General features: G+C 43.3%; 1 protein-coding gene across 1 annotated transcript in view; it reads right to left on the reverse strand.

Annotated features, from left to right (window-relative positions):
- Positions 1–18378, reverse strand: part of LOC104482992 (voltage-dependent N-type calcium channel subunit alpha-1B) — a 286868-nt gene that overhangs the window by 80318 nt on the left and 188172 nt on the right. The window contains exons 18-19 of the mRNA XM_086763488.1: positions 16797–16864; positions 12123–12229 (exon numbers count right to left, since the gene is read on the reverse strand). Coding sequence (XP_086619614.1) covers positions 12123–12229; positions 16797–16864 — 175 coding nt within the window. The remainder of the gene's footprint in view (positions 1–12122; positions 12230–16796; positions 16865–18378) is intronic.

Raw genomic sequence — 18378 nt, forward strand, 5'->3', positions numbered from 1 at the left:
TATTAGATTGTGGGTATGAAAGAATATGTTCTGGTTACAGATGAAAGCGAATTTCTTGTTAAAATAGGGTTTCAACATAAAATGCAATGCAAAAGACCTTTCCACTAAAATAATATTTTCTGTTCATGAACTTGGAGCAGCTCTCTCCGCATTTCAATTTTCCACTCAGAAAACACAATGAAACATTTTAGCTTGGGGTAGGCAAGCACAAAGCGGAATGTTTTATCTCTGTTTGGTTTGATAAAACAATTTTCTTTCAGATGAACTCACTGCTGGTGTTGAAATTTGCTTTGCCGGCAACCCCGGGAGTTGCCGCTCGGATGCTTTAGCACCTTTTCCTCTTTATGAGCTACATCTCCCGCCTGAGCGCTCTCGGGAGACACGCTGTGCTTTCCCACTGGGCCGGCGCGCATCACAAACACCGCTACCAAGGACTGCTGCAGAAAACGCTGCCCCATCTCTTCCAATATTATTCTTGATTTTGGTTTTAAATATTAGAATTTTTGATATTGCAGTTTCTCAGAAAGAAAACATTTTCTTTTGTAATATTTCCCCTAACATCTAATAGCTAGAAACTCTAGATTTTGAATGTGGTCTAAGCCTAATGTAATAGCCATATATCACGTCCTCACGTGCAGAAGCTTGCTACTGAAATTTGAAATGCCTCTCAGACTATCATAGATGCCAAATTCTTAGATCAAGATAACTTCTCCAAATGTCACATTTTGCGTTTAGTGCAGATTGAGTTTCTACTCCCTTTACCCTCTCTTTTAGAACATTCAGAGAACTGCAGATGCAGGGCTTGCTGACTGCAGATAATTGGTCTCAGCAGGAGGAAGCAGCCGATATGCCGGAGGGGACAGAGCTGAGCACCACTGCAGGTCTTCTGGGAGCCGCTGAGCGTGTGGGCACGCAGGGCTTGGCGGCTGCAAGCCCTTCGGCTGGTGCCTTTGGCCAACGTAGAGCCAGAAAGTTTCCAAGGTGTGCATCAGAAGAGAAGTCAGGAAAGCTCTAGAGCTGAGTTACTGCTCCTGTGAGGTGTTCACGGCCACTGAAGAGCAGTAGAAATAAATCATTATGTGCTGCTGCTTAGTGTGAAGGCAGCTGCATCGCTTGTTTCTGTACAGCTCTGCAGCAACGCAGAGTTCATCCAAGCCAAAGCTTCCTCATGCTAGCATAGCAAGTCTTTCTGCTTTCAGCTTCAGTTTTTTCATGAGAACAGAATGATTTCCCTCAACTGCAACCCACCATCCTGCATGCTGCTTCCTATTGCTATAATAAGAAGAATTTTCTAACGGTTTTTGGTAAAAGTCCCTCAACAGACTAATCCCAGAAGTATAAATACGAGACTTAGCTTTATGCAGGTTCTGATCTTAAGGAAATGCCAGGAAGTATTCATCCTGTTATATTGCTGTCATTAGTCACAAGATCTCTTTTCAGTCCTCAAGATTTGTTTGGTATTTCAGTTATGAACTATGATCAAGTAATTGCATCCTCAGTAATAAATAACAGGGTAAGAGAGTTAAAAATAAAACAACAAGAAAAGAAAATTAAAAGCCACATTGCTATGGCTCGATTTAACAAAAAGCAAGGTGAGGTTAAACATATGAAACCATTAAGTTCTCCTAAAATACAGTCAAATTGTTTTTACTTTAAGTTATTTTTTTCCTCTGAAGTGCTCATGCCACACTCTCCAGGAGACATCCTGGCAATTACCCTGCAATGGCCCAGACCAGACTCTGCTGTGGCCAAAGTCCCACTGCGAGCTCCAGGCTTTTGATAAGAACCAAGAAAAAACACGGGGAATGAAGTCACAGCCCCCTTTTTTGCACCTACGAGCGTGGAAATAAAGCAGACGGCCCAGACAGTGAATATACAAAAGCAAGCGATAGAGATCAAGAACAATTTGGGTTCTTGGATGGCAAATGAGAAATTCACCCTGGGAGAAGACATTTAAGCTTTTTCATTTCTCTCTGTACCATATCAGCTTGTCTACAGCTGGATGGATGCAGCAGAGACACGCTGTGATGTCTGGGGTGGGAAAGAGCTACTCAAAGAAAACCAAGGTTTGTTCTGGAAAAAATCCCCAAAATATCTGTGCAGGTGCTCAGCACTTCTAGAAAAAAAAAATCCCCAGCTTGTGAAACACTGCCTTTTGCTTTGTTTACCATTCTAGAAAACACCTTACAAACCTATCATTTTTCATGTCCAAGCAGTGACTGACACCTCTGGATCCTATTAGAAATAAACAATAAAAAACAGCAATACAAAGGAAACCTCGAGTTACCAAATGCATTGGTTTGGATTTCATCAGCCACTGCAATATAAGAAGGATCCATGTGAAAACTCAACAACCTATAACATTTAAATACATATTATTGGAAAAATACAACATAATTATTCACTTAGCCGTGTGTCATCATCTATGTATATATAAACTAGTTGCCAACTTCAGTAATTTCAGTATGTATTTTAGATAAATACTGAACTACTTAAAGAAATAGAGCATATCTGTATTTCATTTCCTCTCCTCGGAGAATTAAAAATGGATTTTGTACTACTTGCCTTGCTTGTATCATAAATTTGTTATAGCACAAAAGCCTGGAATTAGCGCAAGCAAATGACTCACCTTGATTTTTTTAAATTACTTTTAAAATTTCTTTTTAAGAAACTAGCTTCAGTATTTTGTCCTTAGTTTATTACTAATTTAGAATTTTATTTTTTTTTTAGAAAAACAATCAAAGAAAGAATACGGGGGGAAAAAAACCAAACCCTCTGGGGTTGAATAAGTCTTGTTCTGTCAGACCATCTTACTGATATTAAGGTATACAGTATGTTTTGCTCTTAGAGTAAGCTAAGGGAGAAAAAGGAACAGGGATTTCTTTTTTTTTTTTGCACCTTTTAAAAGCTCTTTTAGATTAGTAGAGTACTGTTCAATTCCCATCTGTGCACAAAAATTAGACCACTCATCTTTCAGTGTAATGACAGCAATTGCACCCTTGGTGGGTATCACAGCGTGATACAGAGGCATCCTGAGCCCATATCAGTATCCATCCAGGGAACAGGAGCCCACGGCACCTGCATGTCTCCAAGAGGATTTATTCCAATTAATCTATTTGAATTTAAAATAAAAACCACCTTGCTAACAATGACATTTATACTGAGTAAATGAGACCTTCATATGTCTACACTTCAGGGGGGCTTTGCTGATGCTCTGTGACAGTGGCTACTTTTACGTATTGCACACCGTTACGGGGACCAGTCACTTATTTAATCAAAACAAGTGGTTTTGCTGGGGAAATGCTGTTTAGATACTCACAGAGAAGAAAATGCACACTCAGCTCATATGTCAAAACGGTCCTGGTTTGCATACGAAATGACAAATTACTGCCCAGACTGTGCATAGAAATGTTAAAGAGGATGAGAATCCTCAGTTACAGCTTTTTGCAGTAAAAATTGATTCTGTTCAGAGAACAGATGTGAGTCATATCAGCAAAAGAAGCCTCTATTATACCATCTCTGCTGCTGATGGGGGGTGAACAACAGCCTGCAACAGCAAATGCCTCCGAACGTGGGTAAATCCTCCCTCCAAAGGGGTTTAGTACCTGCAATTTGATTTCATCTTCCTAAAAGGCAGCTCTGCCTCTGCAAGTTTGGGAAAGGGCCCAAATTCTTCATTCTTTCAGGCTTTATTCCTAGTTGTGCAAACATTGCCTCAGATCAGTTTGGTGCAACTTCTGCTGGAGTGAATCCAAGCGTCGGGGAGAATGCGGCTCAGCGGCACCTCTCCTCCATCACCACCTGTAACCATGCCGTCCCTCCTGCCAGGGGTAAGGCAGGGCGAGAGACTCAACGGGCAGCAGACCAGACCTTTCCACGCCTTTCTGCCTGTCAAGACTGCCAAAGCAGCTGGGAAATCCATTGGGAGAAACAAGCCAAAAGGTGCCTCGGTCTAGTCTACTCCCCTAATTTTCACTGTCCCAAACCCATGAGATCTCAGACCTTAGCACGGACACGTCACACCTACTTTTGTCAGTCGTAAAAGTTCAGTTTTGGTCACGGAAGCTAAACTCACACATCATATCAACATATTTTTAACACAAACATGTCTAAGATCCACCAATGGACAAGGATCCCCCAAACGCCCAGAAAAAAAGGAAGATGTCAGGAAGCTGGTGGAAAACCCTCTTGGCTTCACCATGCCTTTGGTACCTGCTATGGTGCACGTAAGGACAAACCCACGTGTATTTGAATTGCACTTACTTGTCTCTCCAAAAGCATTAAAGAGGAAAGATAACGTCAAACGGTAAAAGTACAACCCAAAGCAAAGACACTAAAATGGGATGATGAGAAGCTGATGACGAGTTTTGTTGTATTAGTCGGCAGGGAACAATGGCATTTTCTACAAACCTGCATCGGTGTCAAAGCACACCCGTGATTCACAGCAAAGCCACAAAGATTAGTTTGTCAGGAAGTGCATGGAGTGAATGGAAGGTCTACCACTGTGTTCACTCAACCATGGGTACATAGGAGCTGGCTGAGTGCCTCATTTTTACAGTATCTGTAGCTCGAGGTCAGAGAGCAGAGCTATAGCCCGTGCTCTCACGAGTATGAGCTTTCCAAGGATGTTTATGCAGAGTTTTCCAATTTGGTCTCACTTGGGCCCCTGTTCCCAGAAGTTTCTTTTAAAGTCCTCCTTCAGCTTTCATTTAAGAAGTGCACTCATGGTGAGCCTCCATTCTCCTATTGAACCATTGGTGCAAACACTGGTGGAACATCAAAGCCATCAGCCCAGCATATCATAAACATGGAGAACAAAAATACGAGTGAGAACAAGACAACCATCAAATGAGGGCAGAGGGGAGAAGAGGGAAAAGAGTTAAGGAAGGAACAAAGGAAACATAGGGAACAGGAGAAAAATGAAGGGAGGAATGGGGGGAAAGAAAACTACAGTCAATGTGTGAAACACTACAGAGTTGCTCACGATCAAGTCACAAGCATTATATGGCAATGCCGCACACCTCCCAGTCCTTCCACTGTATGTTGGTCTGGAGGCTTTCCACAATGATGGGAATGATTTTTGGAAAAAACAAGGGGGAAGTGAAGGCACCAGGAGAAGGGGAAAGAGGGATGTTTATAAATATAGAGATATACATCATAAATCCATTTACTGAATATTGTAACAGAGAGCAACTCACGGTGAATTTACGCTGGAGACTGACGAGCTGCGAGATACAGTACCTCGAGTTTGCTTTACAAAACTGCACATGCAAAAACAAAACAAACAAAGAAAACAAAAAGTGAGAAAAGAAAAAAAAAAAAAAAAGAAGAGAAGAGAAACCATAAAAGACATTGGGAGAAGACTCATACAGGCTGTGTCCTATTGAATGCAGACTGCAGCGTGCATCTTGGTAGGAGACCAGGCAAGCTTCAGAAAGTGTGGAAGCCATAGACACATCACCTTCTAGTCAACAGGGAAACAACCAAAGAATCAAAAACGGAACCAAAAGGGAAAAAAATTAAAAGGTGAACCAAAAGCCACACAATGATATTAGGACTTTATGCCTCCATATGCTATACTCACACAATGAAAGTCCTCCACAGGAGTCATCTCTAGGACCTCAGGGTAGAGGTCATTGTAGAAACAGGTGGTGATTGCTTTTACAGCTGTGCTGCATTAAGTATTTCCAAATGGGAGCAGGATGCTAATTCCCACTCTGGCCCTGTGACACGAGGAAGAAACCTGAGCACAGAGGAGAGCATGGGCTGGAGGGAGGACCCTGGGCCACATCCAGAGAACCAAAATCCATTTGAGCCCCAGCAGCTGGTGCCAGGCTGTTTTCTGCTCAATCCCTGGTCTCAGATTTGCTCTTCAGAGGCACCTACCTGTCTGCTCTGCCAGGCACACACCATCCAGATACAGCTCACCGGCCCTGACAACCATGGCTCTGCTGCAGCTGAGGCAGGGGATTACCCGTTACAGAAAGGAGCTGGTTTCAGGTCACAAGTACTTTTGTAGATTCTCCTCCATCCAGTGTTTCTACAAACACCGCTATACGTGGGGGGTTCTAAATATGGAAATCGCTGAATTACACAGAAAAAGAGTTTATTCTTCCCTTGGCAGGGAATCTACAGAAAAACAGGATTCTAAATATCTCAATAGATCTTGGCTTGAGGCGCTAATTTTTTCATAGTTATAAACAATATTTTTAATAAATCGACATCATCTGAAGAACTCTTCCCCAAGTCTGAAAATAAAATCCCTTCACCTCCTGAATTTGCCTTTTCAGTTGCAGCATTTTTCCTCCTGCTTCCACAAGCATTTTAATCTATTAACAATCAATACTAGCAAGCCAGAAAGTCCAGTTAATATCTAATATTCTTTGGATACCATATAAGCAGAGTTTCAAATATACATTGATTTAAAATTAAGGATTATTCTGAAGAGAAATGTTGGCCCAGGTAAAGTACACAACACAACAATCCAGAAGTCAAGTAACCTGGAACGAATATAAGGGAAATTATGAAAGGCATCGTAAAAGTTTTGGTTGGAGCAAACAATCTGCTGAACAGTCAGATAAAGTATTTTGCCTAAACTTCAGTATTTCTGCATTTGTACTGTGCCAAATGAAATAGGAGCAGGAGTCAAAGTGGAGTTGGCATGCGCTGCTTGTTTGCCAGAAGAATTCTTGTTTCCAGGTTTCTCAGGCTGGGGATACCTTTTATTCTTTGGCCGGATGCTGAACCCCTGGGATGTCAACAAAACTCTGCAGAGAACAAGCCCTCTACTGCACAAATGCCTCAAGTGCAGGTAAGAAATTTCTTAGGCAAAACAAGTGGAAATCTCACGATGGAGGAGAATGTACTGGGCTGCCCTAATTTACCTGGAAGTCAGCACCAGCATTGTGCAATACCTGTGGAAATTTTGCTTTTAATTGCTGAGAGGAGATCTCAACGTCCCTCAGCAGGAGACTTGAGTGAACGGCTGCGTTTATCCCTGCCTCGTTCGGTGCAGCGCAGGACAAGGGCCATGCTCTGATCCTGCCAAGCATCCTTGTAACTTGGCCAGCCAATATTATGCAAGTCCTGCAGCACTCCAGCTTCACTCCTCTGCTCCCGCTGCTGGAGTCTGGTTTTTTGAAACCATAAATTTGACTAAATTTGCGCTGGAACTGCAGGGTGTAGAGCCGTGGAGCAAAGATAGCCGCCTTTTCCAAATCAAAAATGACGTAAGTATTTGAGCTTTACTTGCTGCTACTTACCATCCATGAGGGACAGAGTACAAGAGAGTGTCTTTAGGTGCAGCTGAGTCACTGTTACACCAACAGCAAGGGCAAAAAGGTAAGCTAACAGGAGGAATCACAGTACCTCAACACATCAGCACACGTCAGGGGAAAAAAAGAAAGGGAAGAAATCACAAGCCAGCAAGAGAAAAAGAACACCTCTTCTAAGTCTACATGCCACCCAACATGGGTTGTTTCACGGGCTGGGTGTTCAGGCACACTTCTTGCTGGGTCCTGTTGGGTACCGACAGCCCAACAGGGATTTGAAAACAGACCACGGTATTCCCAAGACAAAAGGAAAATATGGAGCCTCTGAGATGGAAAATGTCCTGAAGAAACAGAGCAACTCCTCCCTCTTCACCCCAAGACCTGTACAAAAGGGACAGACACCTCTGAAGTCACTGTGAAATGATGTGCCACCTGCATTTGCTCTTGGCACTCCTCTAACGAGGAGTCAACCTGTTCACATTAACAGGCAGTATCCACCTGCGGGAGTGCAATTAAAACGTAAACTGCTTTGAACAACCATGTGAGGGACCAGCAGAAACCAGTCAGAGCCCGGAGAGAGGAAGAGGTCTTTACAGGTTGGAAGGTTGTCCTGGGACGCACGTGTAACTTTGAGGAGGAGGAGTAGTGGGCAATTCTATAGACAGTGTTTAGCTGTGGTGCCCACGTTGCATGAACTGTCCCTGCCACTTTCTACAAAGTTTCACCCACCGCGTCTGGGAAGTTCTCCTTCCATCCAGAACTCCCACCTTATAACCTAGGCCTAAATAACCTCCTTGGGTCTAGCCACAACTGAAACTCATTACACAGAGTTAAAAAAGCATGACTTCAACACAACTGCTTAGCAGGTTCCTACAAATTTATCATTTGCTTGCTGGTGTCATTGCTATTTTAAGACTTTTCCCAAGACAAGGGGAAGAGATGCCGCTGGAAAATACTCTGGGTGCCCGGGTGTGCCACATGTTGTGTCCTCTCCGGCTGGTCTGCTGGCCCGCGCTGGATGTGCCTAGTGCAGCCCCTTTTGTACGTGCCATTGGTGCATCCCTGGCTGGAGTAGAAAAGGCAGAGGAGGAAACCAAACGCAGGGAGTTCAGGCTTCAGGTCAGGCAAACGCAGAAAATAAAACTGCGTTTGCGCTGGGTTCTTCGTGCCGCTCGTAGGAATGAGCCTGACGGCTCTCCTTCCACTGGCATCTTTCCAGTGGGACTGCAAAGTGCTTTGCACATCCATTGCCTGTGTAATTTCCCCCTTTTCCCCCCTTCCTCTGTCCTCACCGCCTAGGAAGCTGCACCAATGGTTTGCTCTGAAGACCCACAGGTCCGTAAAGTCGCTCAGTTCAAGAGGTTGAGTGGTTTAAATGTCGGACGAAACAGAGGGTCTTAAAGACAGCGCTGGGCAAACTGAGCAAACCCAGAAACTCACCTCCAGAAACAACAAAGCAAGGAAAATGCTAAACAGAAAACACAAAAAAAAAAAAAAATCACAAAAATAAGAATGAAACAATGGGCTCAAATTAAAACACAGTAACACATGTTAAACAGACATTCCATTCTAAATCAAACATTGCAAGAACAACAAAAACAACATCCCATCCTAGCTTTTAATTCTGAAAAAAAAACACGAAACAAAAAGGCCCATTCAGGATAGAGTTCACCAGGTGAAGAAACAAACTGCAGACAAATCTTTTCACATTAAGTCCGTTTGATGGAGCAGAAGACAAACCATAGGAATCCTGGGAGACCGATGAAATAGGAACTACAAATCGAATACAGGTAAGATATTGTAAAAAAGCATTTTGTGGCAGTGGGAAGACAGATGATATCTGTGCCACTTCAGTAATGAGTCTATTATGAAAACAGATCCCCATGACACCGTAGTGCTTCACCATCTATCAATCACAAAATTTGTGGCTCATGCAGCAGCCCATCGTACATGCAAGGGTGAAGGTACCACTTTGGACCCTCCAAACAGGCCGACAGGCTAAACAAGTAACCAGTTTCTCAGCCTTAGGAAATTACGCTTTGCAGCTGGTGCAGTAAGAGGAGCATTTCCTGGAGCTCAGTGATGAAGAGAGGCTGGGATGGCAGGAGAGCAGAAGAACCAGTGGAGATCAACTGCAGGCACCGGAGCGTAGGAGCCACAAGTGCACGCTGCATCCACACAGAAAAAACGCCCGAGGTGGAGGTGCGGATACAATGCTACAGACTACACAGTGGCGTGGAAGGAGGCTCAGGGGAAGACACACCCTCAGTCCTTGATGTAGGGCTGATAAGGGAAAGAAGCAAAACAGCGAGCACAGCACCTTGCCGGTGAAATAGCAGAAAAACCAGTATGACTCTTCACCAGACTCAGCCCCAGAACGACTTTATTGCCTCTGTGAGAGGTGGACAAGCACGCAAGGAACATGAACATCGTGACTAAGGAAATGCAAGTCACGGTGCCCTCTGCTAACACCCCAGAGACCTGTCTTGGCTGATGCAAGTGGAGAAAATATTGATGTTTTCAGAACATTGATCTGTGCTATGGCTACCTATTGTTATAGAAATTAATTTTCATACATTATGAAAATAAAATCAAATTACAAACCCAATATTTATTCCTTAGGAGAAAATAAAAATATAAACGGATAGGGTTGACCCACCCTTGCAGCAGGCCTTTGGTAACTTAGTCCCGGTTTTTCCCAGCCCCTGCTCACCACCTGTTCAAGAGTTCAAAAGCTCTACGGGCATTCGCTTTTTTGCAGTGACATTTCCATGTGCAAAAAAATCCCATTTCCAAGCATGCCCGTCACTTTTTCATTCTCGGCATGTCCAGCTCTGAACTGCATCAGAGGCTTGATCTGACAGGGCTCGCCATCAATGTGGCATCTGCTCCATCTTCAGGACCACAAGAAATGAAGTAATGGGGTACATCTGGCTGCCACCCATGGGTCCCCATCATCAGCACTACTGTACTGGATAGAGATATCTAAAGTACAGGTGCTACAAAACTGAAAGCTGTCCAGCAACCCATCCATACATCTGTTTCTCTCGCAAAACATTTAACTTCTCCCTTGCCTTCTCCTTTGTGTAGTTATCCATTTGGTCATCAACCTATTGACCTTAACTAATTTTTTTTTTTCCAAACTGAAGCCCTGTGAACATTGTGAGTGACCTTGGTAAGCACCTTGCTGGCACTAAAGCAGAGATAACAAGAAGCTGGGTGACGGTTTTTGGGATGATGGCTCCCACACAGCACGCACGATGCTGCCGTAATTACTAGACGTAGAAGCAAACAACTGCCCTTTCAAACGTGCTCATTTATAAGCCTAATTACCTGCCCGCACAAATGTGGCAGGTAGGGATCTGGGCAGATAAAATTTCAGGCAAAATAAGCAGAAATTCACAATTTTGCACTCACTTTCAATTGTGGTAACAAAACTGTCCCTCTGATATTGAGAAACCAGGTGGAATCCTGGTGAAAAATTGCTGAGGAAGGTTATTTTAAACAACTAACAACGTGGTGTCAAATCTTAGCTCCATTAAAGTGTTTTTTTTCCTTATTTCTAAGAAATCTTCACATGCATTATGCTTTTGACTAAAAAAAAAAAAGAAGAAAATAAGCATCATTATCTTGCATTCTAAAATAACAGTAGCAGGAAACTCATCAAAGAATGAGAGCAAATATCCTCATTTGCCTTCTTTTCGAGACTGGACAGGAAATCATTGTGAGAAAAGGATTATATTTAAAATCGACAAACAGACACGGCATAAATAGAAGCTGATTAAAGCAGTAATAACAAAATAAAATGGTAAGAAGAATAAAATACTCAAATTAATAGTATTCTTTTCCTTCACACATAATGAACTGGCTCCATTTGGCCTCTCGTCTTTGGTGAAGTCAATTAAACTCCAGTAACAAGGGTGTCAAGAGATTTCCACTGAAGGAACAAAGAGGGATCCTGCTGCATTTCAGATACTTTGAAATACTTTGGAATAAAATTGAACAGGAAGTTTCTTTCACTATGCTTGACCTTCTCCAGCCTTCGGAGGTCTGGAAAACATCAGTAGCTCTCAGTAAAATGCAAGATCACATTTTTTTAATGCTGGTAGTCCTGATGCTGAAATTCCAGAAGAGTTAAATGAACCCTTAAGAAGAATGTACCCTTCAGTAAATCCATGCAAGGTAGGCACGTCTCAAACACAGGCCCATACTCCCATTCAGGTGGAACTCAGCACTGACCTCAGCAACATCCAGACAAGTGTTCTGCCTGCATAATTTTTTTTTTTTTCACTTCAAATCTGCATCTGAAATTGCAAATTGAGGTTTCTAGCTACAAACCAGTGACTGCTGCCACACATAATTTTATTCAACCCAGCACTCTTTCAAACAGCAAAGAATGAGCATTCGCGCATGTTTTTCAGTCTGATATTTAGGAGGATGCCTTTACACTTAAATTATTAAAGCAGAGATCATTAGAGAACAGTTAACACATCATGTACATACATACCTCTCGAAATTAAAGAACCAAAATGAAACATTAACACTTCACCTGGTGAAATCTATCCTAGGATAGCTTAAAAAAAAAAAAAAACAAACCTTCTAAAATAGTTGTTTATAGCAAGATAAAAGATGAGGCATTACGAAGAAAAACAAACTAAAATAAATACTTAATTAAATTCATGGTTAAGCAATCAGCGCTGAAGTATTCAGTCAACCCAAAGCCCTGTCAGTAACAGCGATGGTATAAAAGGGCTCACAGAGCACTGTGGGATACTCCACTTGAACAGACATATTGACACTGAAAAACGAAAACCAAACGACAAAGTTCCCAAACAATAAAAGGATGCTTACGCGGCTATGGAAATGTTAGCTGCAGACATGGGGCTGACTTCTGCCACTTCCTTGGCCTTCTGCAGGGCGAGCTTTTGGTTGGTGGCTTCCTCCATCTCCTCCTCATCCTGGTACAGAAATTCAAGAGAAATCAGAGCACGCATCATGTAGCAACAACAACCAGAGCTCCCCAAGTCACAAGTCATATGTGACTATCACCGCTGCGCTGCGAGAACAGCGGAAACTCATTAACATAAGGCAGAATTTCATAACTTCTTGCAAGAACCCCTGGGCAGGGTCTTGGTGCCAGCAACAGCTGGTCAAGATAAGAAACACAAGGTTTGGTCAAGTGGCCACTGCATTTTTACCAAGATTACATGTCCCTCACAGAACTTTCTTACCTCTCTTGGGTCTCCTCTTATCACCTGACCACGACTGTGACACTTCTGGGGTAAAGTGAGCCCCACTTATCTCAGACCTGTGTGTGGAAAAACACTCTACAACCTATGTCCTGCTGAAATGCATGAGATAGATTCCTAAATCCTTCATGACTTCTTGCCAGTGTGACTTTTCTGAAACTGTAAGTCCCATAAACAGATTTCACTGGTCTTGTTCACACCAGTTCTACCCCAGATATTTCCACTTATTTCAGTTTAATCACACAGGACAAAAACAGTAAGGAGGAGCCATATTAAAGCGTCGTCTGCAGACTCAAGCACAGATCAGAAAGATGGCTATGTTCACGCTTTCTGCATACTCCCCAGATCACGTGGATTTTTAACCTCTATTGGCATTGCAAGCTCCCACAGAGCATAACTGTGATTTATTTCCTTCTACCTGGTGCAATGATAAGAGAAACACTGCTCAAAAAAGCAGGGCAAAACCCAAAGAAACGGCCTGGTTCATCTTCAGTGGTCATCTAGGTTAAATCTCCTTTCAACTTTCTAGTCAGTCATATTAGATGGTAAAATCATGGCAGGATAAACACAGACCCTCTGATGGCAGTGTCAGCATCACACACATTCAGGGAATAACTACAGGTCAAGGCGAGAGCAGTCACAGGCTCTTCTGTCAGACTTTATGAAATGCCACGGGTCTACCTCTGCTCTTCAACGGTAATACTGTGAACGAGTTATGCTTAAAGCAACGAGGCCAGACAGTAAGACATCTAGCTTTGAACTGGGAAATCACATAGATTTATCCATCCTGAATACCATATGCATAAACAATTTCTTGCTCTGACTTTGGCGTTATTTGCTTAAACCCAACTTATTTTGAAACTGTTTCGCTTTTCTCCTTCGGAAGGAAAAAGAAATGATGAAAAATTAATCAAAAAAAATTTACTACCATTAAAGTTTCATTTTTTTTTTCCTTTCCAAATAACAAGCCTATAACAAGCAAATTCTTACTGTAGTGAATGAAGAATGTAAGGTCATGAAAAAAAAAGCCCTGCTTAACAATTATACACAGTCAACATTTCCCAACTGCCAACTTCCAGTACATTTATCAACAGTTTGGAATCTTGTTGTAAATCAAACGTATCTGCAGAATATTAATCTTTGGAGAAGTAAGGACCCCAATAAAAGGGATTTCAAGGTTTTCCTTTCATTCTACAGATACGTTCAAGTCGTGTCTTCTCTTGATGACTCTCTAGCAGCATTAAAATCACATACGTTCAAAGGCTCTTGATTTTTCTTTCTCTGCACCAAAAGCACCAGGTGCAGTTTTTACCATCTCTTCAAAATTTAGCTTCTACTCCATTCTCCCCGGTACATCAGTAATTCTGCTGGATTCAATATCTTGAAGTAACAGCAGAAAATATCCATTGTCATTATAAATGACAGACTCAGAACAAGCACACTCTTTAGCAGATGACTGCTTAATAATATTTCTGCAGCTCCTTCCACCCAGAGATTGCAGATCTTTACAAAAAGTAATTAATTTTTTTGCCTGATTCTTACACTGCGAGGTCTCACTGGGGCACAGACTCATCTTGTTCTGCTCAAAGCGCGCAGGGGCACGATGGTGCGTGATCAAATTTTCTCAAATTTTTATATATTTTTATATAAAATTCACACATCCCTCCTATCCCACGTTGCATGATTTTATATCGCTTTCTCAGGGCTCGCTGACAATGCACAGAGACCAGAGAAAACACTTTGTGCTTTAGGATATTCAGGAAAATAAAGGGTCCCTTGTGATGGCTTTACATGTCAGTTTAATGGGGATGAAGAACAAACTGCTGTGTGTCACTGGAGACATTATGAGATGGTCAGCGGAGAGAAGACTTTAAAAGCAAATTTTATGGGCAATTTTAGATTCTACTCTGAGTAAGTCAATATGAAGAAAAAGCTGGCAATATATGGAGAAAACTAGAGAATAGGCAACCTGAAGAGATTCAGGACAGTTCTGAGAAATCACTAGAAATTAAGTTGGCAGAGTCAGGCATAAGGAAAAGCCAGCGCAGGAAGAGGAGGAGAGAGACCTGGGGAGGGAGATGCGGAGGCTGGAGAACAGATTCTTTATGTATTTAAAGCAAAGAAGGTGATTTTTTTTTTTTCCCCCACCAAAAAAATGAGTCATTCGGAAGCACTGGTGAGTTTCGTTACAAATAGTGGATGATTAAGCTTAAGTTAAATATAGTTACAATTCTGATAACTTCTGTTATGGGTCACAAGGCCCAGCAAAGGCTATCGAGAAATGTCCAAATGCCATGATAAAAGAAATCCAGATGAGCACCCAGAAGTGGATGAAATGTTTCAGTCGTGAAGGTTAGCTGGAAAGCTCTGTTTTTCCAAAAAAGAAGCAGTTACTGACCGTGTATGGTTTTCCCACATTACACGCAGCACCGATCTCAATTAGTTTTACAGCATAAATGTCAAGAAAGTCTCCTGAGATCAGCTGACTCCTGAGGAACTTAATTATGTCTCCAGGCCATTTTTGGTTTTGCATGATCGTATTTACTCAGCAATAAATCCCTCATTCTCCAGGTATGCTACGCAATTGAATTACTTTTATCTTTTTCCCTCTTCTTTGGAAAGCCCTAGTGATTTTGGGGGGGTCATAAATAAAATTAAACAAAAAAAAAAAAGATTTTCTCAAGAAGCTTTATGATTTGGTAATGCTGCTGAATGCATCAATATTTAATTATACTTTACAAACATCAACAAATTCGAGTTTCCAACCGGCCCAGGCAGCTGCTGAAATATTCACAAGAAAGCAGTAAAAGGATTAGGAAAGAAGTAGGATGAGCTTCGTTATCCAAGAGTTGTGCTGGGCCTGATCCTCTTGGGGCGTGCAAGGGATGCTTCTAAATCTCCTGGACCGTCTGGGGCTGGAGATCGCTGTGGGCTTCAGAAAGCCATTAAACACAGCCCTGAGCAGCGTGGATGCAAAACGTGGTCTCAGGGACACAGGAACATTTATTTTACACCCGAGAGCCACGGCCTGCGCGGGATACCAGCTGTCGGGAAACAAGGACCCAGTCAAAGCTGGAAGCTGAAACTCCGCTCCATAGCAGAAAAGAAGAGCTGGTAAAGACAAGCTCAGTCACGGCAGAGACATGGATTTTAACTGGGAACGGCTGGCTGCTTTGGTCTTTAGCAGCTGGAGCAGGGTAGGAAACTCCTCAAATTCCCTGTGTTCCTGAACTCTGGCCTTGCGTCATGTATCCATGAGCTACTGCACCTTCCTACAGCTCTGAATGAGAAAACAGCCTTGCCAGCTGCTGCATAAGCATATGGCTAGTGATCCTCTTACCCTATGAAAAGTATATAAGCTAGAACTTGTAAAATATAACAGCTAAGGTGGACACGGTGCTTCTCTTGGTCACTTTGACTTATGGCGATGGCAGCAGCACAGCGATGGGGTGAGCACGATTTCATCCGCTCAGCGAGAACAAGCTAGAAACGTGCCAACAAAATCTAATGCTGCCTCCTAAACATAACTGAACACACTAAAATGAGAAATCAAAACTATGTAATAATGCAAATACTATCTGCACCGCTTGGGATCCTTCCTGCGCAATACTGTCAGTTTTTCTCCAGAGGGAACGCTCCAGTATAAATCTGCGCATGCAGCAAAGCTACACTGGTGTCATTTCCACCCCTTGCCAGGACCTGGCTTTCTGCCTGTGCTTGGGCTGGTGCCTCATATTTCTCTTGCACCTGGTGAGAGGCAGGAAGATCAGAACATGTCCACTGAATATTCACAAAAGCCTCTTCAAGTTGTTTTCCAGGGAGTCGATTGGGGAATGTTAGTTCTTTGATTCATCCCAAAACTCAGCAAGGTATGAAACACCAGCGTGAGGCAGCAAAAGCAGCAATACAACACCTGTGCTTCCCCATGCTGAAGTTTCAAGTCAGCCAAAACCCGTTAATTGCTTCGCCTCTGCTCTTGGAAATAGCGAATGCTACGAGTGCCCAGGCACCTCCGTGCAGCAAGAGGAGCGATGCCCGCTGCCCACTCTGTGATGAAAGGAAAGTAAGGAACTTCAAACAGTTCACAGAAACAAGACTGAAATGAAAGAAACCTGAAGGAGAATAAACCTCCAGGTACTTAACGGGGGTCTGTGCAATGTAAACCAGTAAACAGCGAATTACCGCGTGGACAGGCTCCGGAGGGAATCTCAGGGTGTCTGGAAGGGCTGGCGATACGTGCTCTAAAAGTTTGAAGAAACAAGATTCTCATACATACCTTGGTCAGCTCTTGGGCGTTGGCCAGGTTGTCAACAGCGATAGCCAAGAAGACATTCAGGAGCGTATCTTTTGGGGAGCAGCTAAGGAAAACAAATCTTCAAGCAGCAAATACAGTGAATGGTTCCCCTTCTGCCGTCGCCACGCTTCTTTCCCCACTTGCAATCATCATGGATTGATCCCTTGCACCACTGCGCCTACACTCCTGCCCGTACTTAGGTACCATGAAAAAGTTAAGCTTAAGTCATTGCTGCAATACATGTTGGTGAGAGAAAACTATCATGACTTATCACGCTGAAGCTGATATGACAATTAGACCACCACAGACATCCTCTATCTTGAATGCTGCAGCATCACGCAGAGCGCAGCTACAGAACAGCCTGTTAGCTGGACACCCAGCCCGAGCTAATGAGTTCTGCTGGGAAACGGGCTGTTAGTCCAGGCCAAATTGCACACAGCCTGGCTAAGCAATCACCGGTGCCCACGCTAGCCTGGGTCTCTCTGCATTATATCACTAGGACATAATAATTCCCTATAATTATTTATTCGTATTTTATTTTCATTTTTCCACTTAATGATTTCGGCTATTACTTGTCCCTTCGTGTATTTTATTGCTGTAATTCCAGTTATGCGTCTGCAAAACAGCCCCAAAACAATTGTAAATCAGATACCTTTGCATACAAAAGGAGAATAAGCAAAGCAAAGCCAAGCCTAAAGTACTCTCCAAGAAGAAAACGCATTTTGCTCTTGCACATTACCTGGTGATGGGAGAGTCACTCGCTCCATAGCTGTGTAAAGCTGTGATTGCTCCTCTCAATATGAATGTACATGACAACAAAGTTGATCTCAAGAGTCTTTACCCTCTGGAGGTTCACAACGGCTTTAATAGTGAGCGCTGCTGCCGTGTTTGTACTGCACTGTCCTCACCAGAGCCAAACACGAGCCTGGGACCAGACGCAGGTCCCTGTAAGCCAAGTGACACGACCACAGGAGTTTCAGGCAGCTAATTAACCCAACAGAAAATAACTGGATGTGTCCCCTGTCTTTGTCCAGGAGTTGGAAGCAACACCCAAAGCAATGCCGTGGCGAAGGCAGGACAGAGGGCCAAGGGTGACGTGCTGGATGTAGTCACTCGAGCAGGGGAAGGACAGGCGAGGCGTGAGCTTCCCAGGGTGCTGGCAAACCTGCAGCAAGACTGTGGGAAACCTTGACCTCGGTGCCCCTCTGACTGCTTTCCATTTCTCAGAAGGATGCCTGGAGGAGGCCTGAGGTTTCTCTGTAAAAGAGGAGCGAGGTACAGTGCAAGGCTGACTCATCAGCCACAGTTGTCTCTGCCGAAGAGGAGCATGACCAGAAACCCTCGTGCCCCAGCAGCCTCTGGGCAGCACACTGGCTGTGAAGCCATCCCTCCACATTGGCACAGCTACAGGAGATTTCCCAGGGCAGCTGGGGACCAAAGGTGGCCCAAACCCCCAGCTCAAGGCCTCTTTGCTTTACCTCTCAAGAGCCTTCACCAAACATCATTCAGATGTAGACATTCACGTCTCTAATTCCCATTGAGATGAGTGTCCCCAGAGTCTGGA

Source organism: Chlamydotis macqueenii, chromosome 20 (genome assembly GCF_036417535.1).
Source record: "Chlamydotis macqueenii isolate bChlMac1 chromosome 20, bChlMac1.mat, whole genome shotgun sequence".
Classification (NCBI taxonomy): Eukaryota; Metazoa; Chordata; class Aves; order Otidiformes; family Otididae; genus Chlamydotis; species Chlamydotis macqueenii.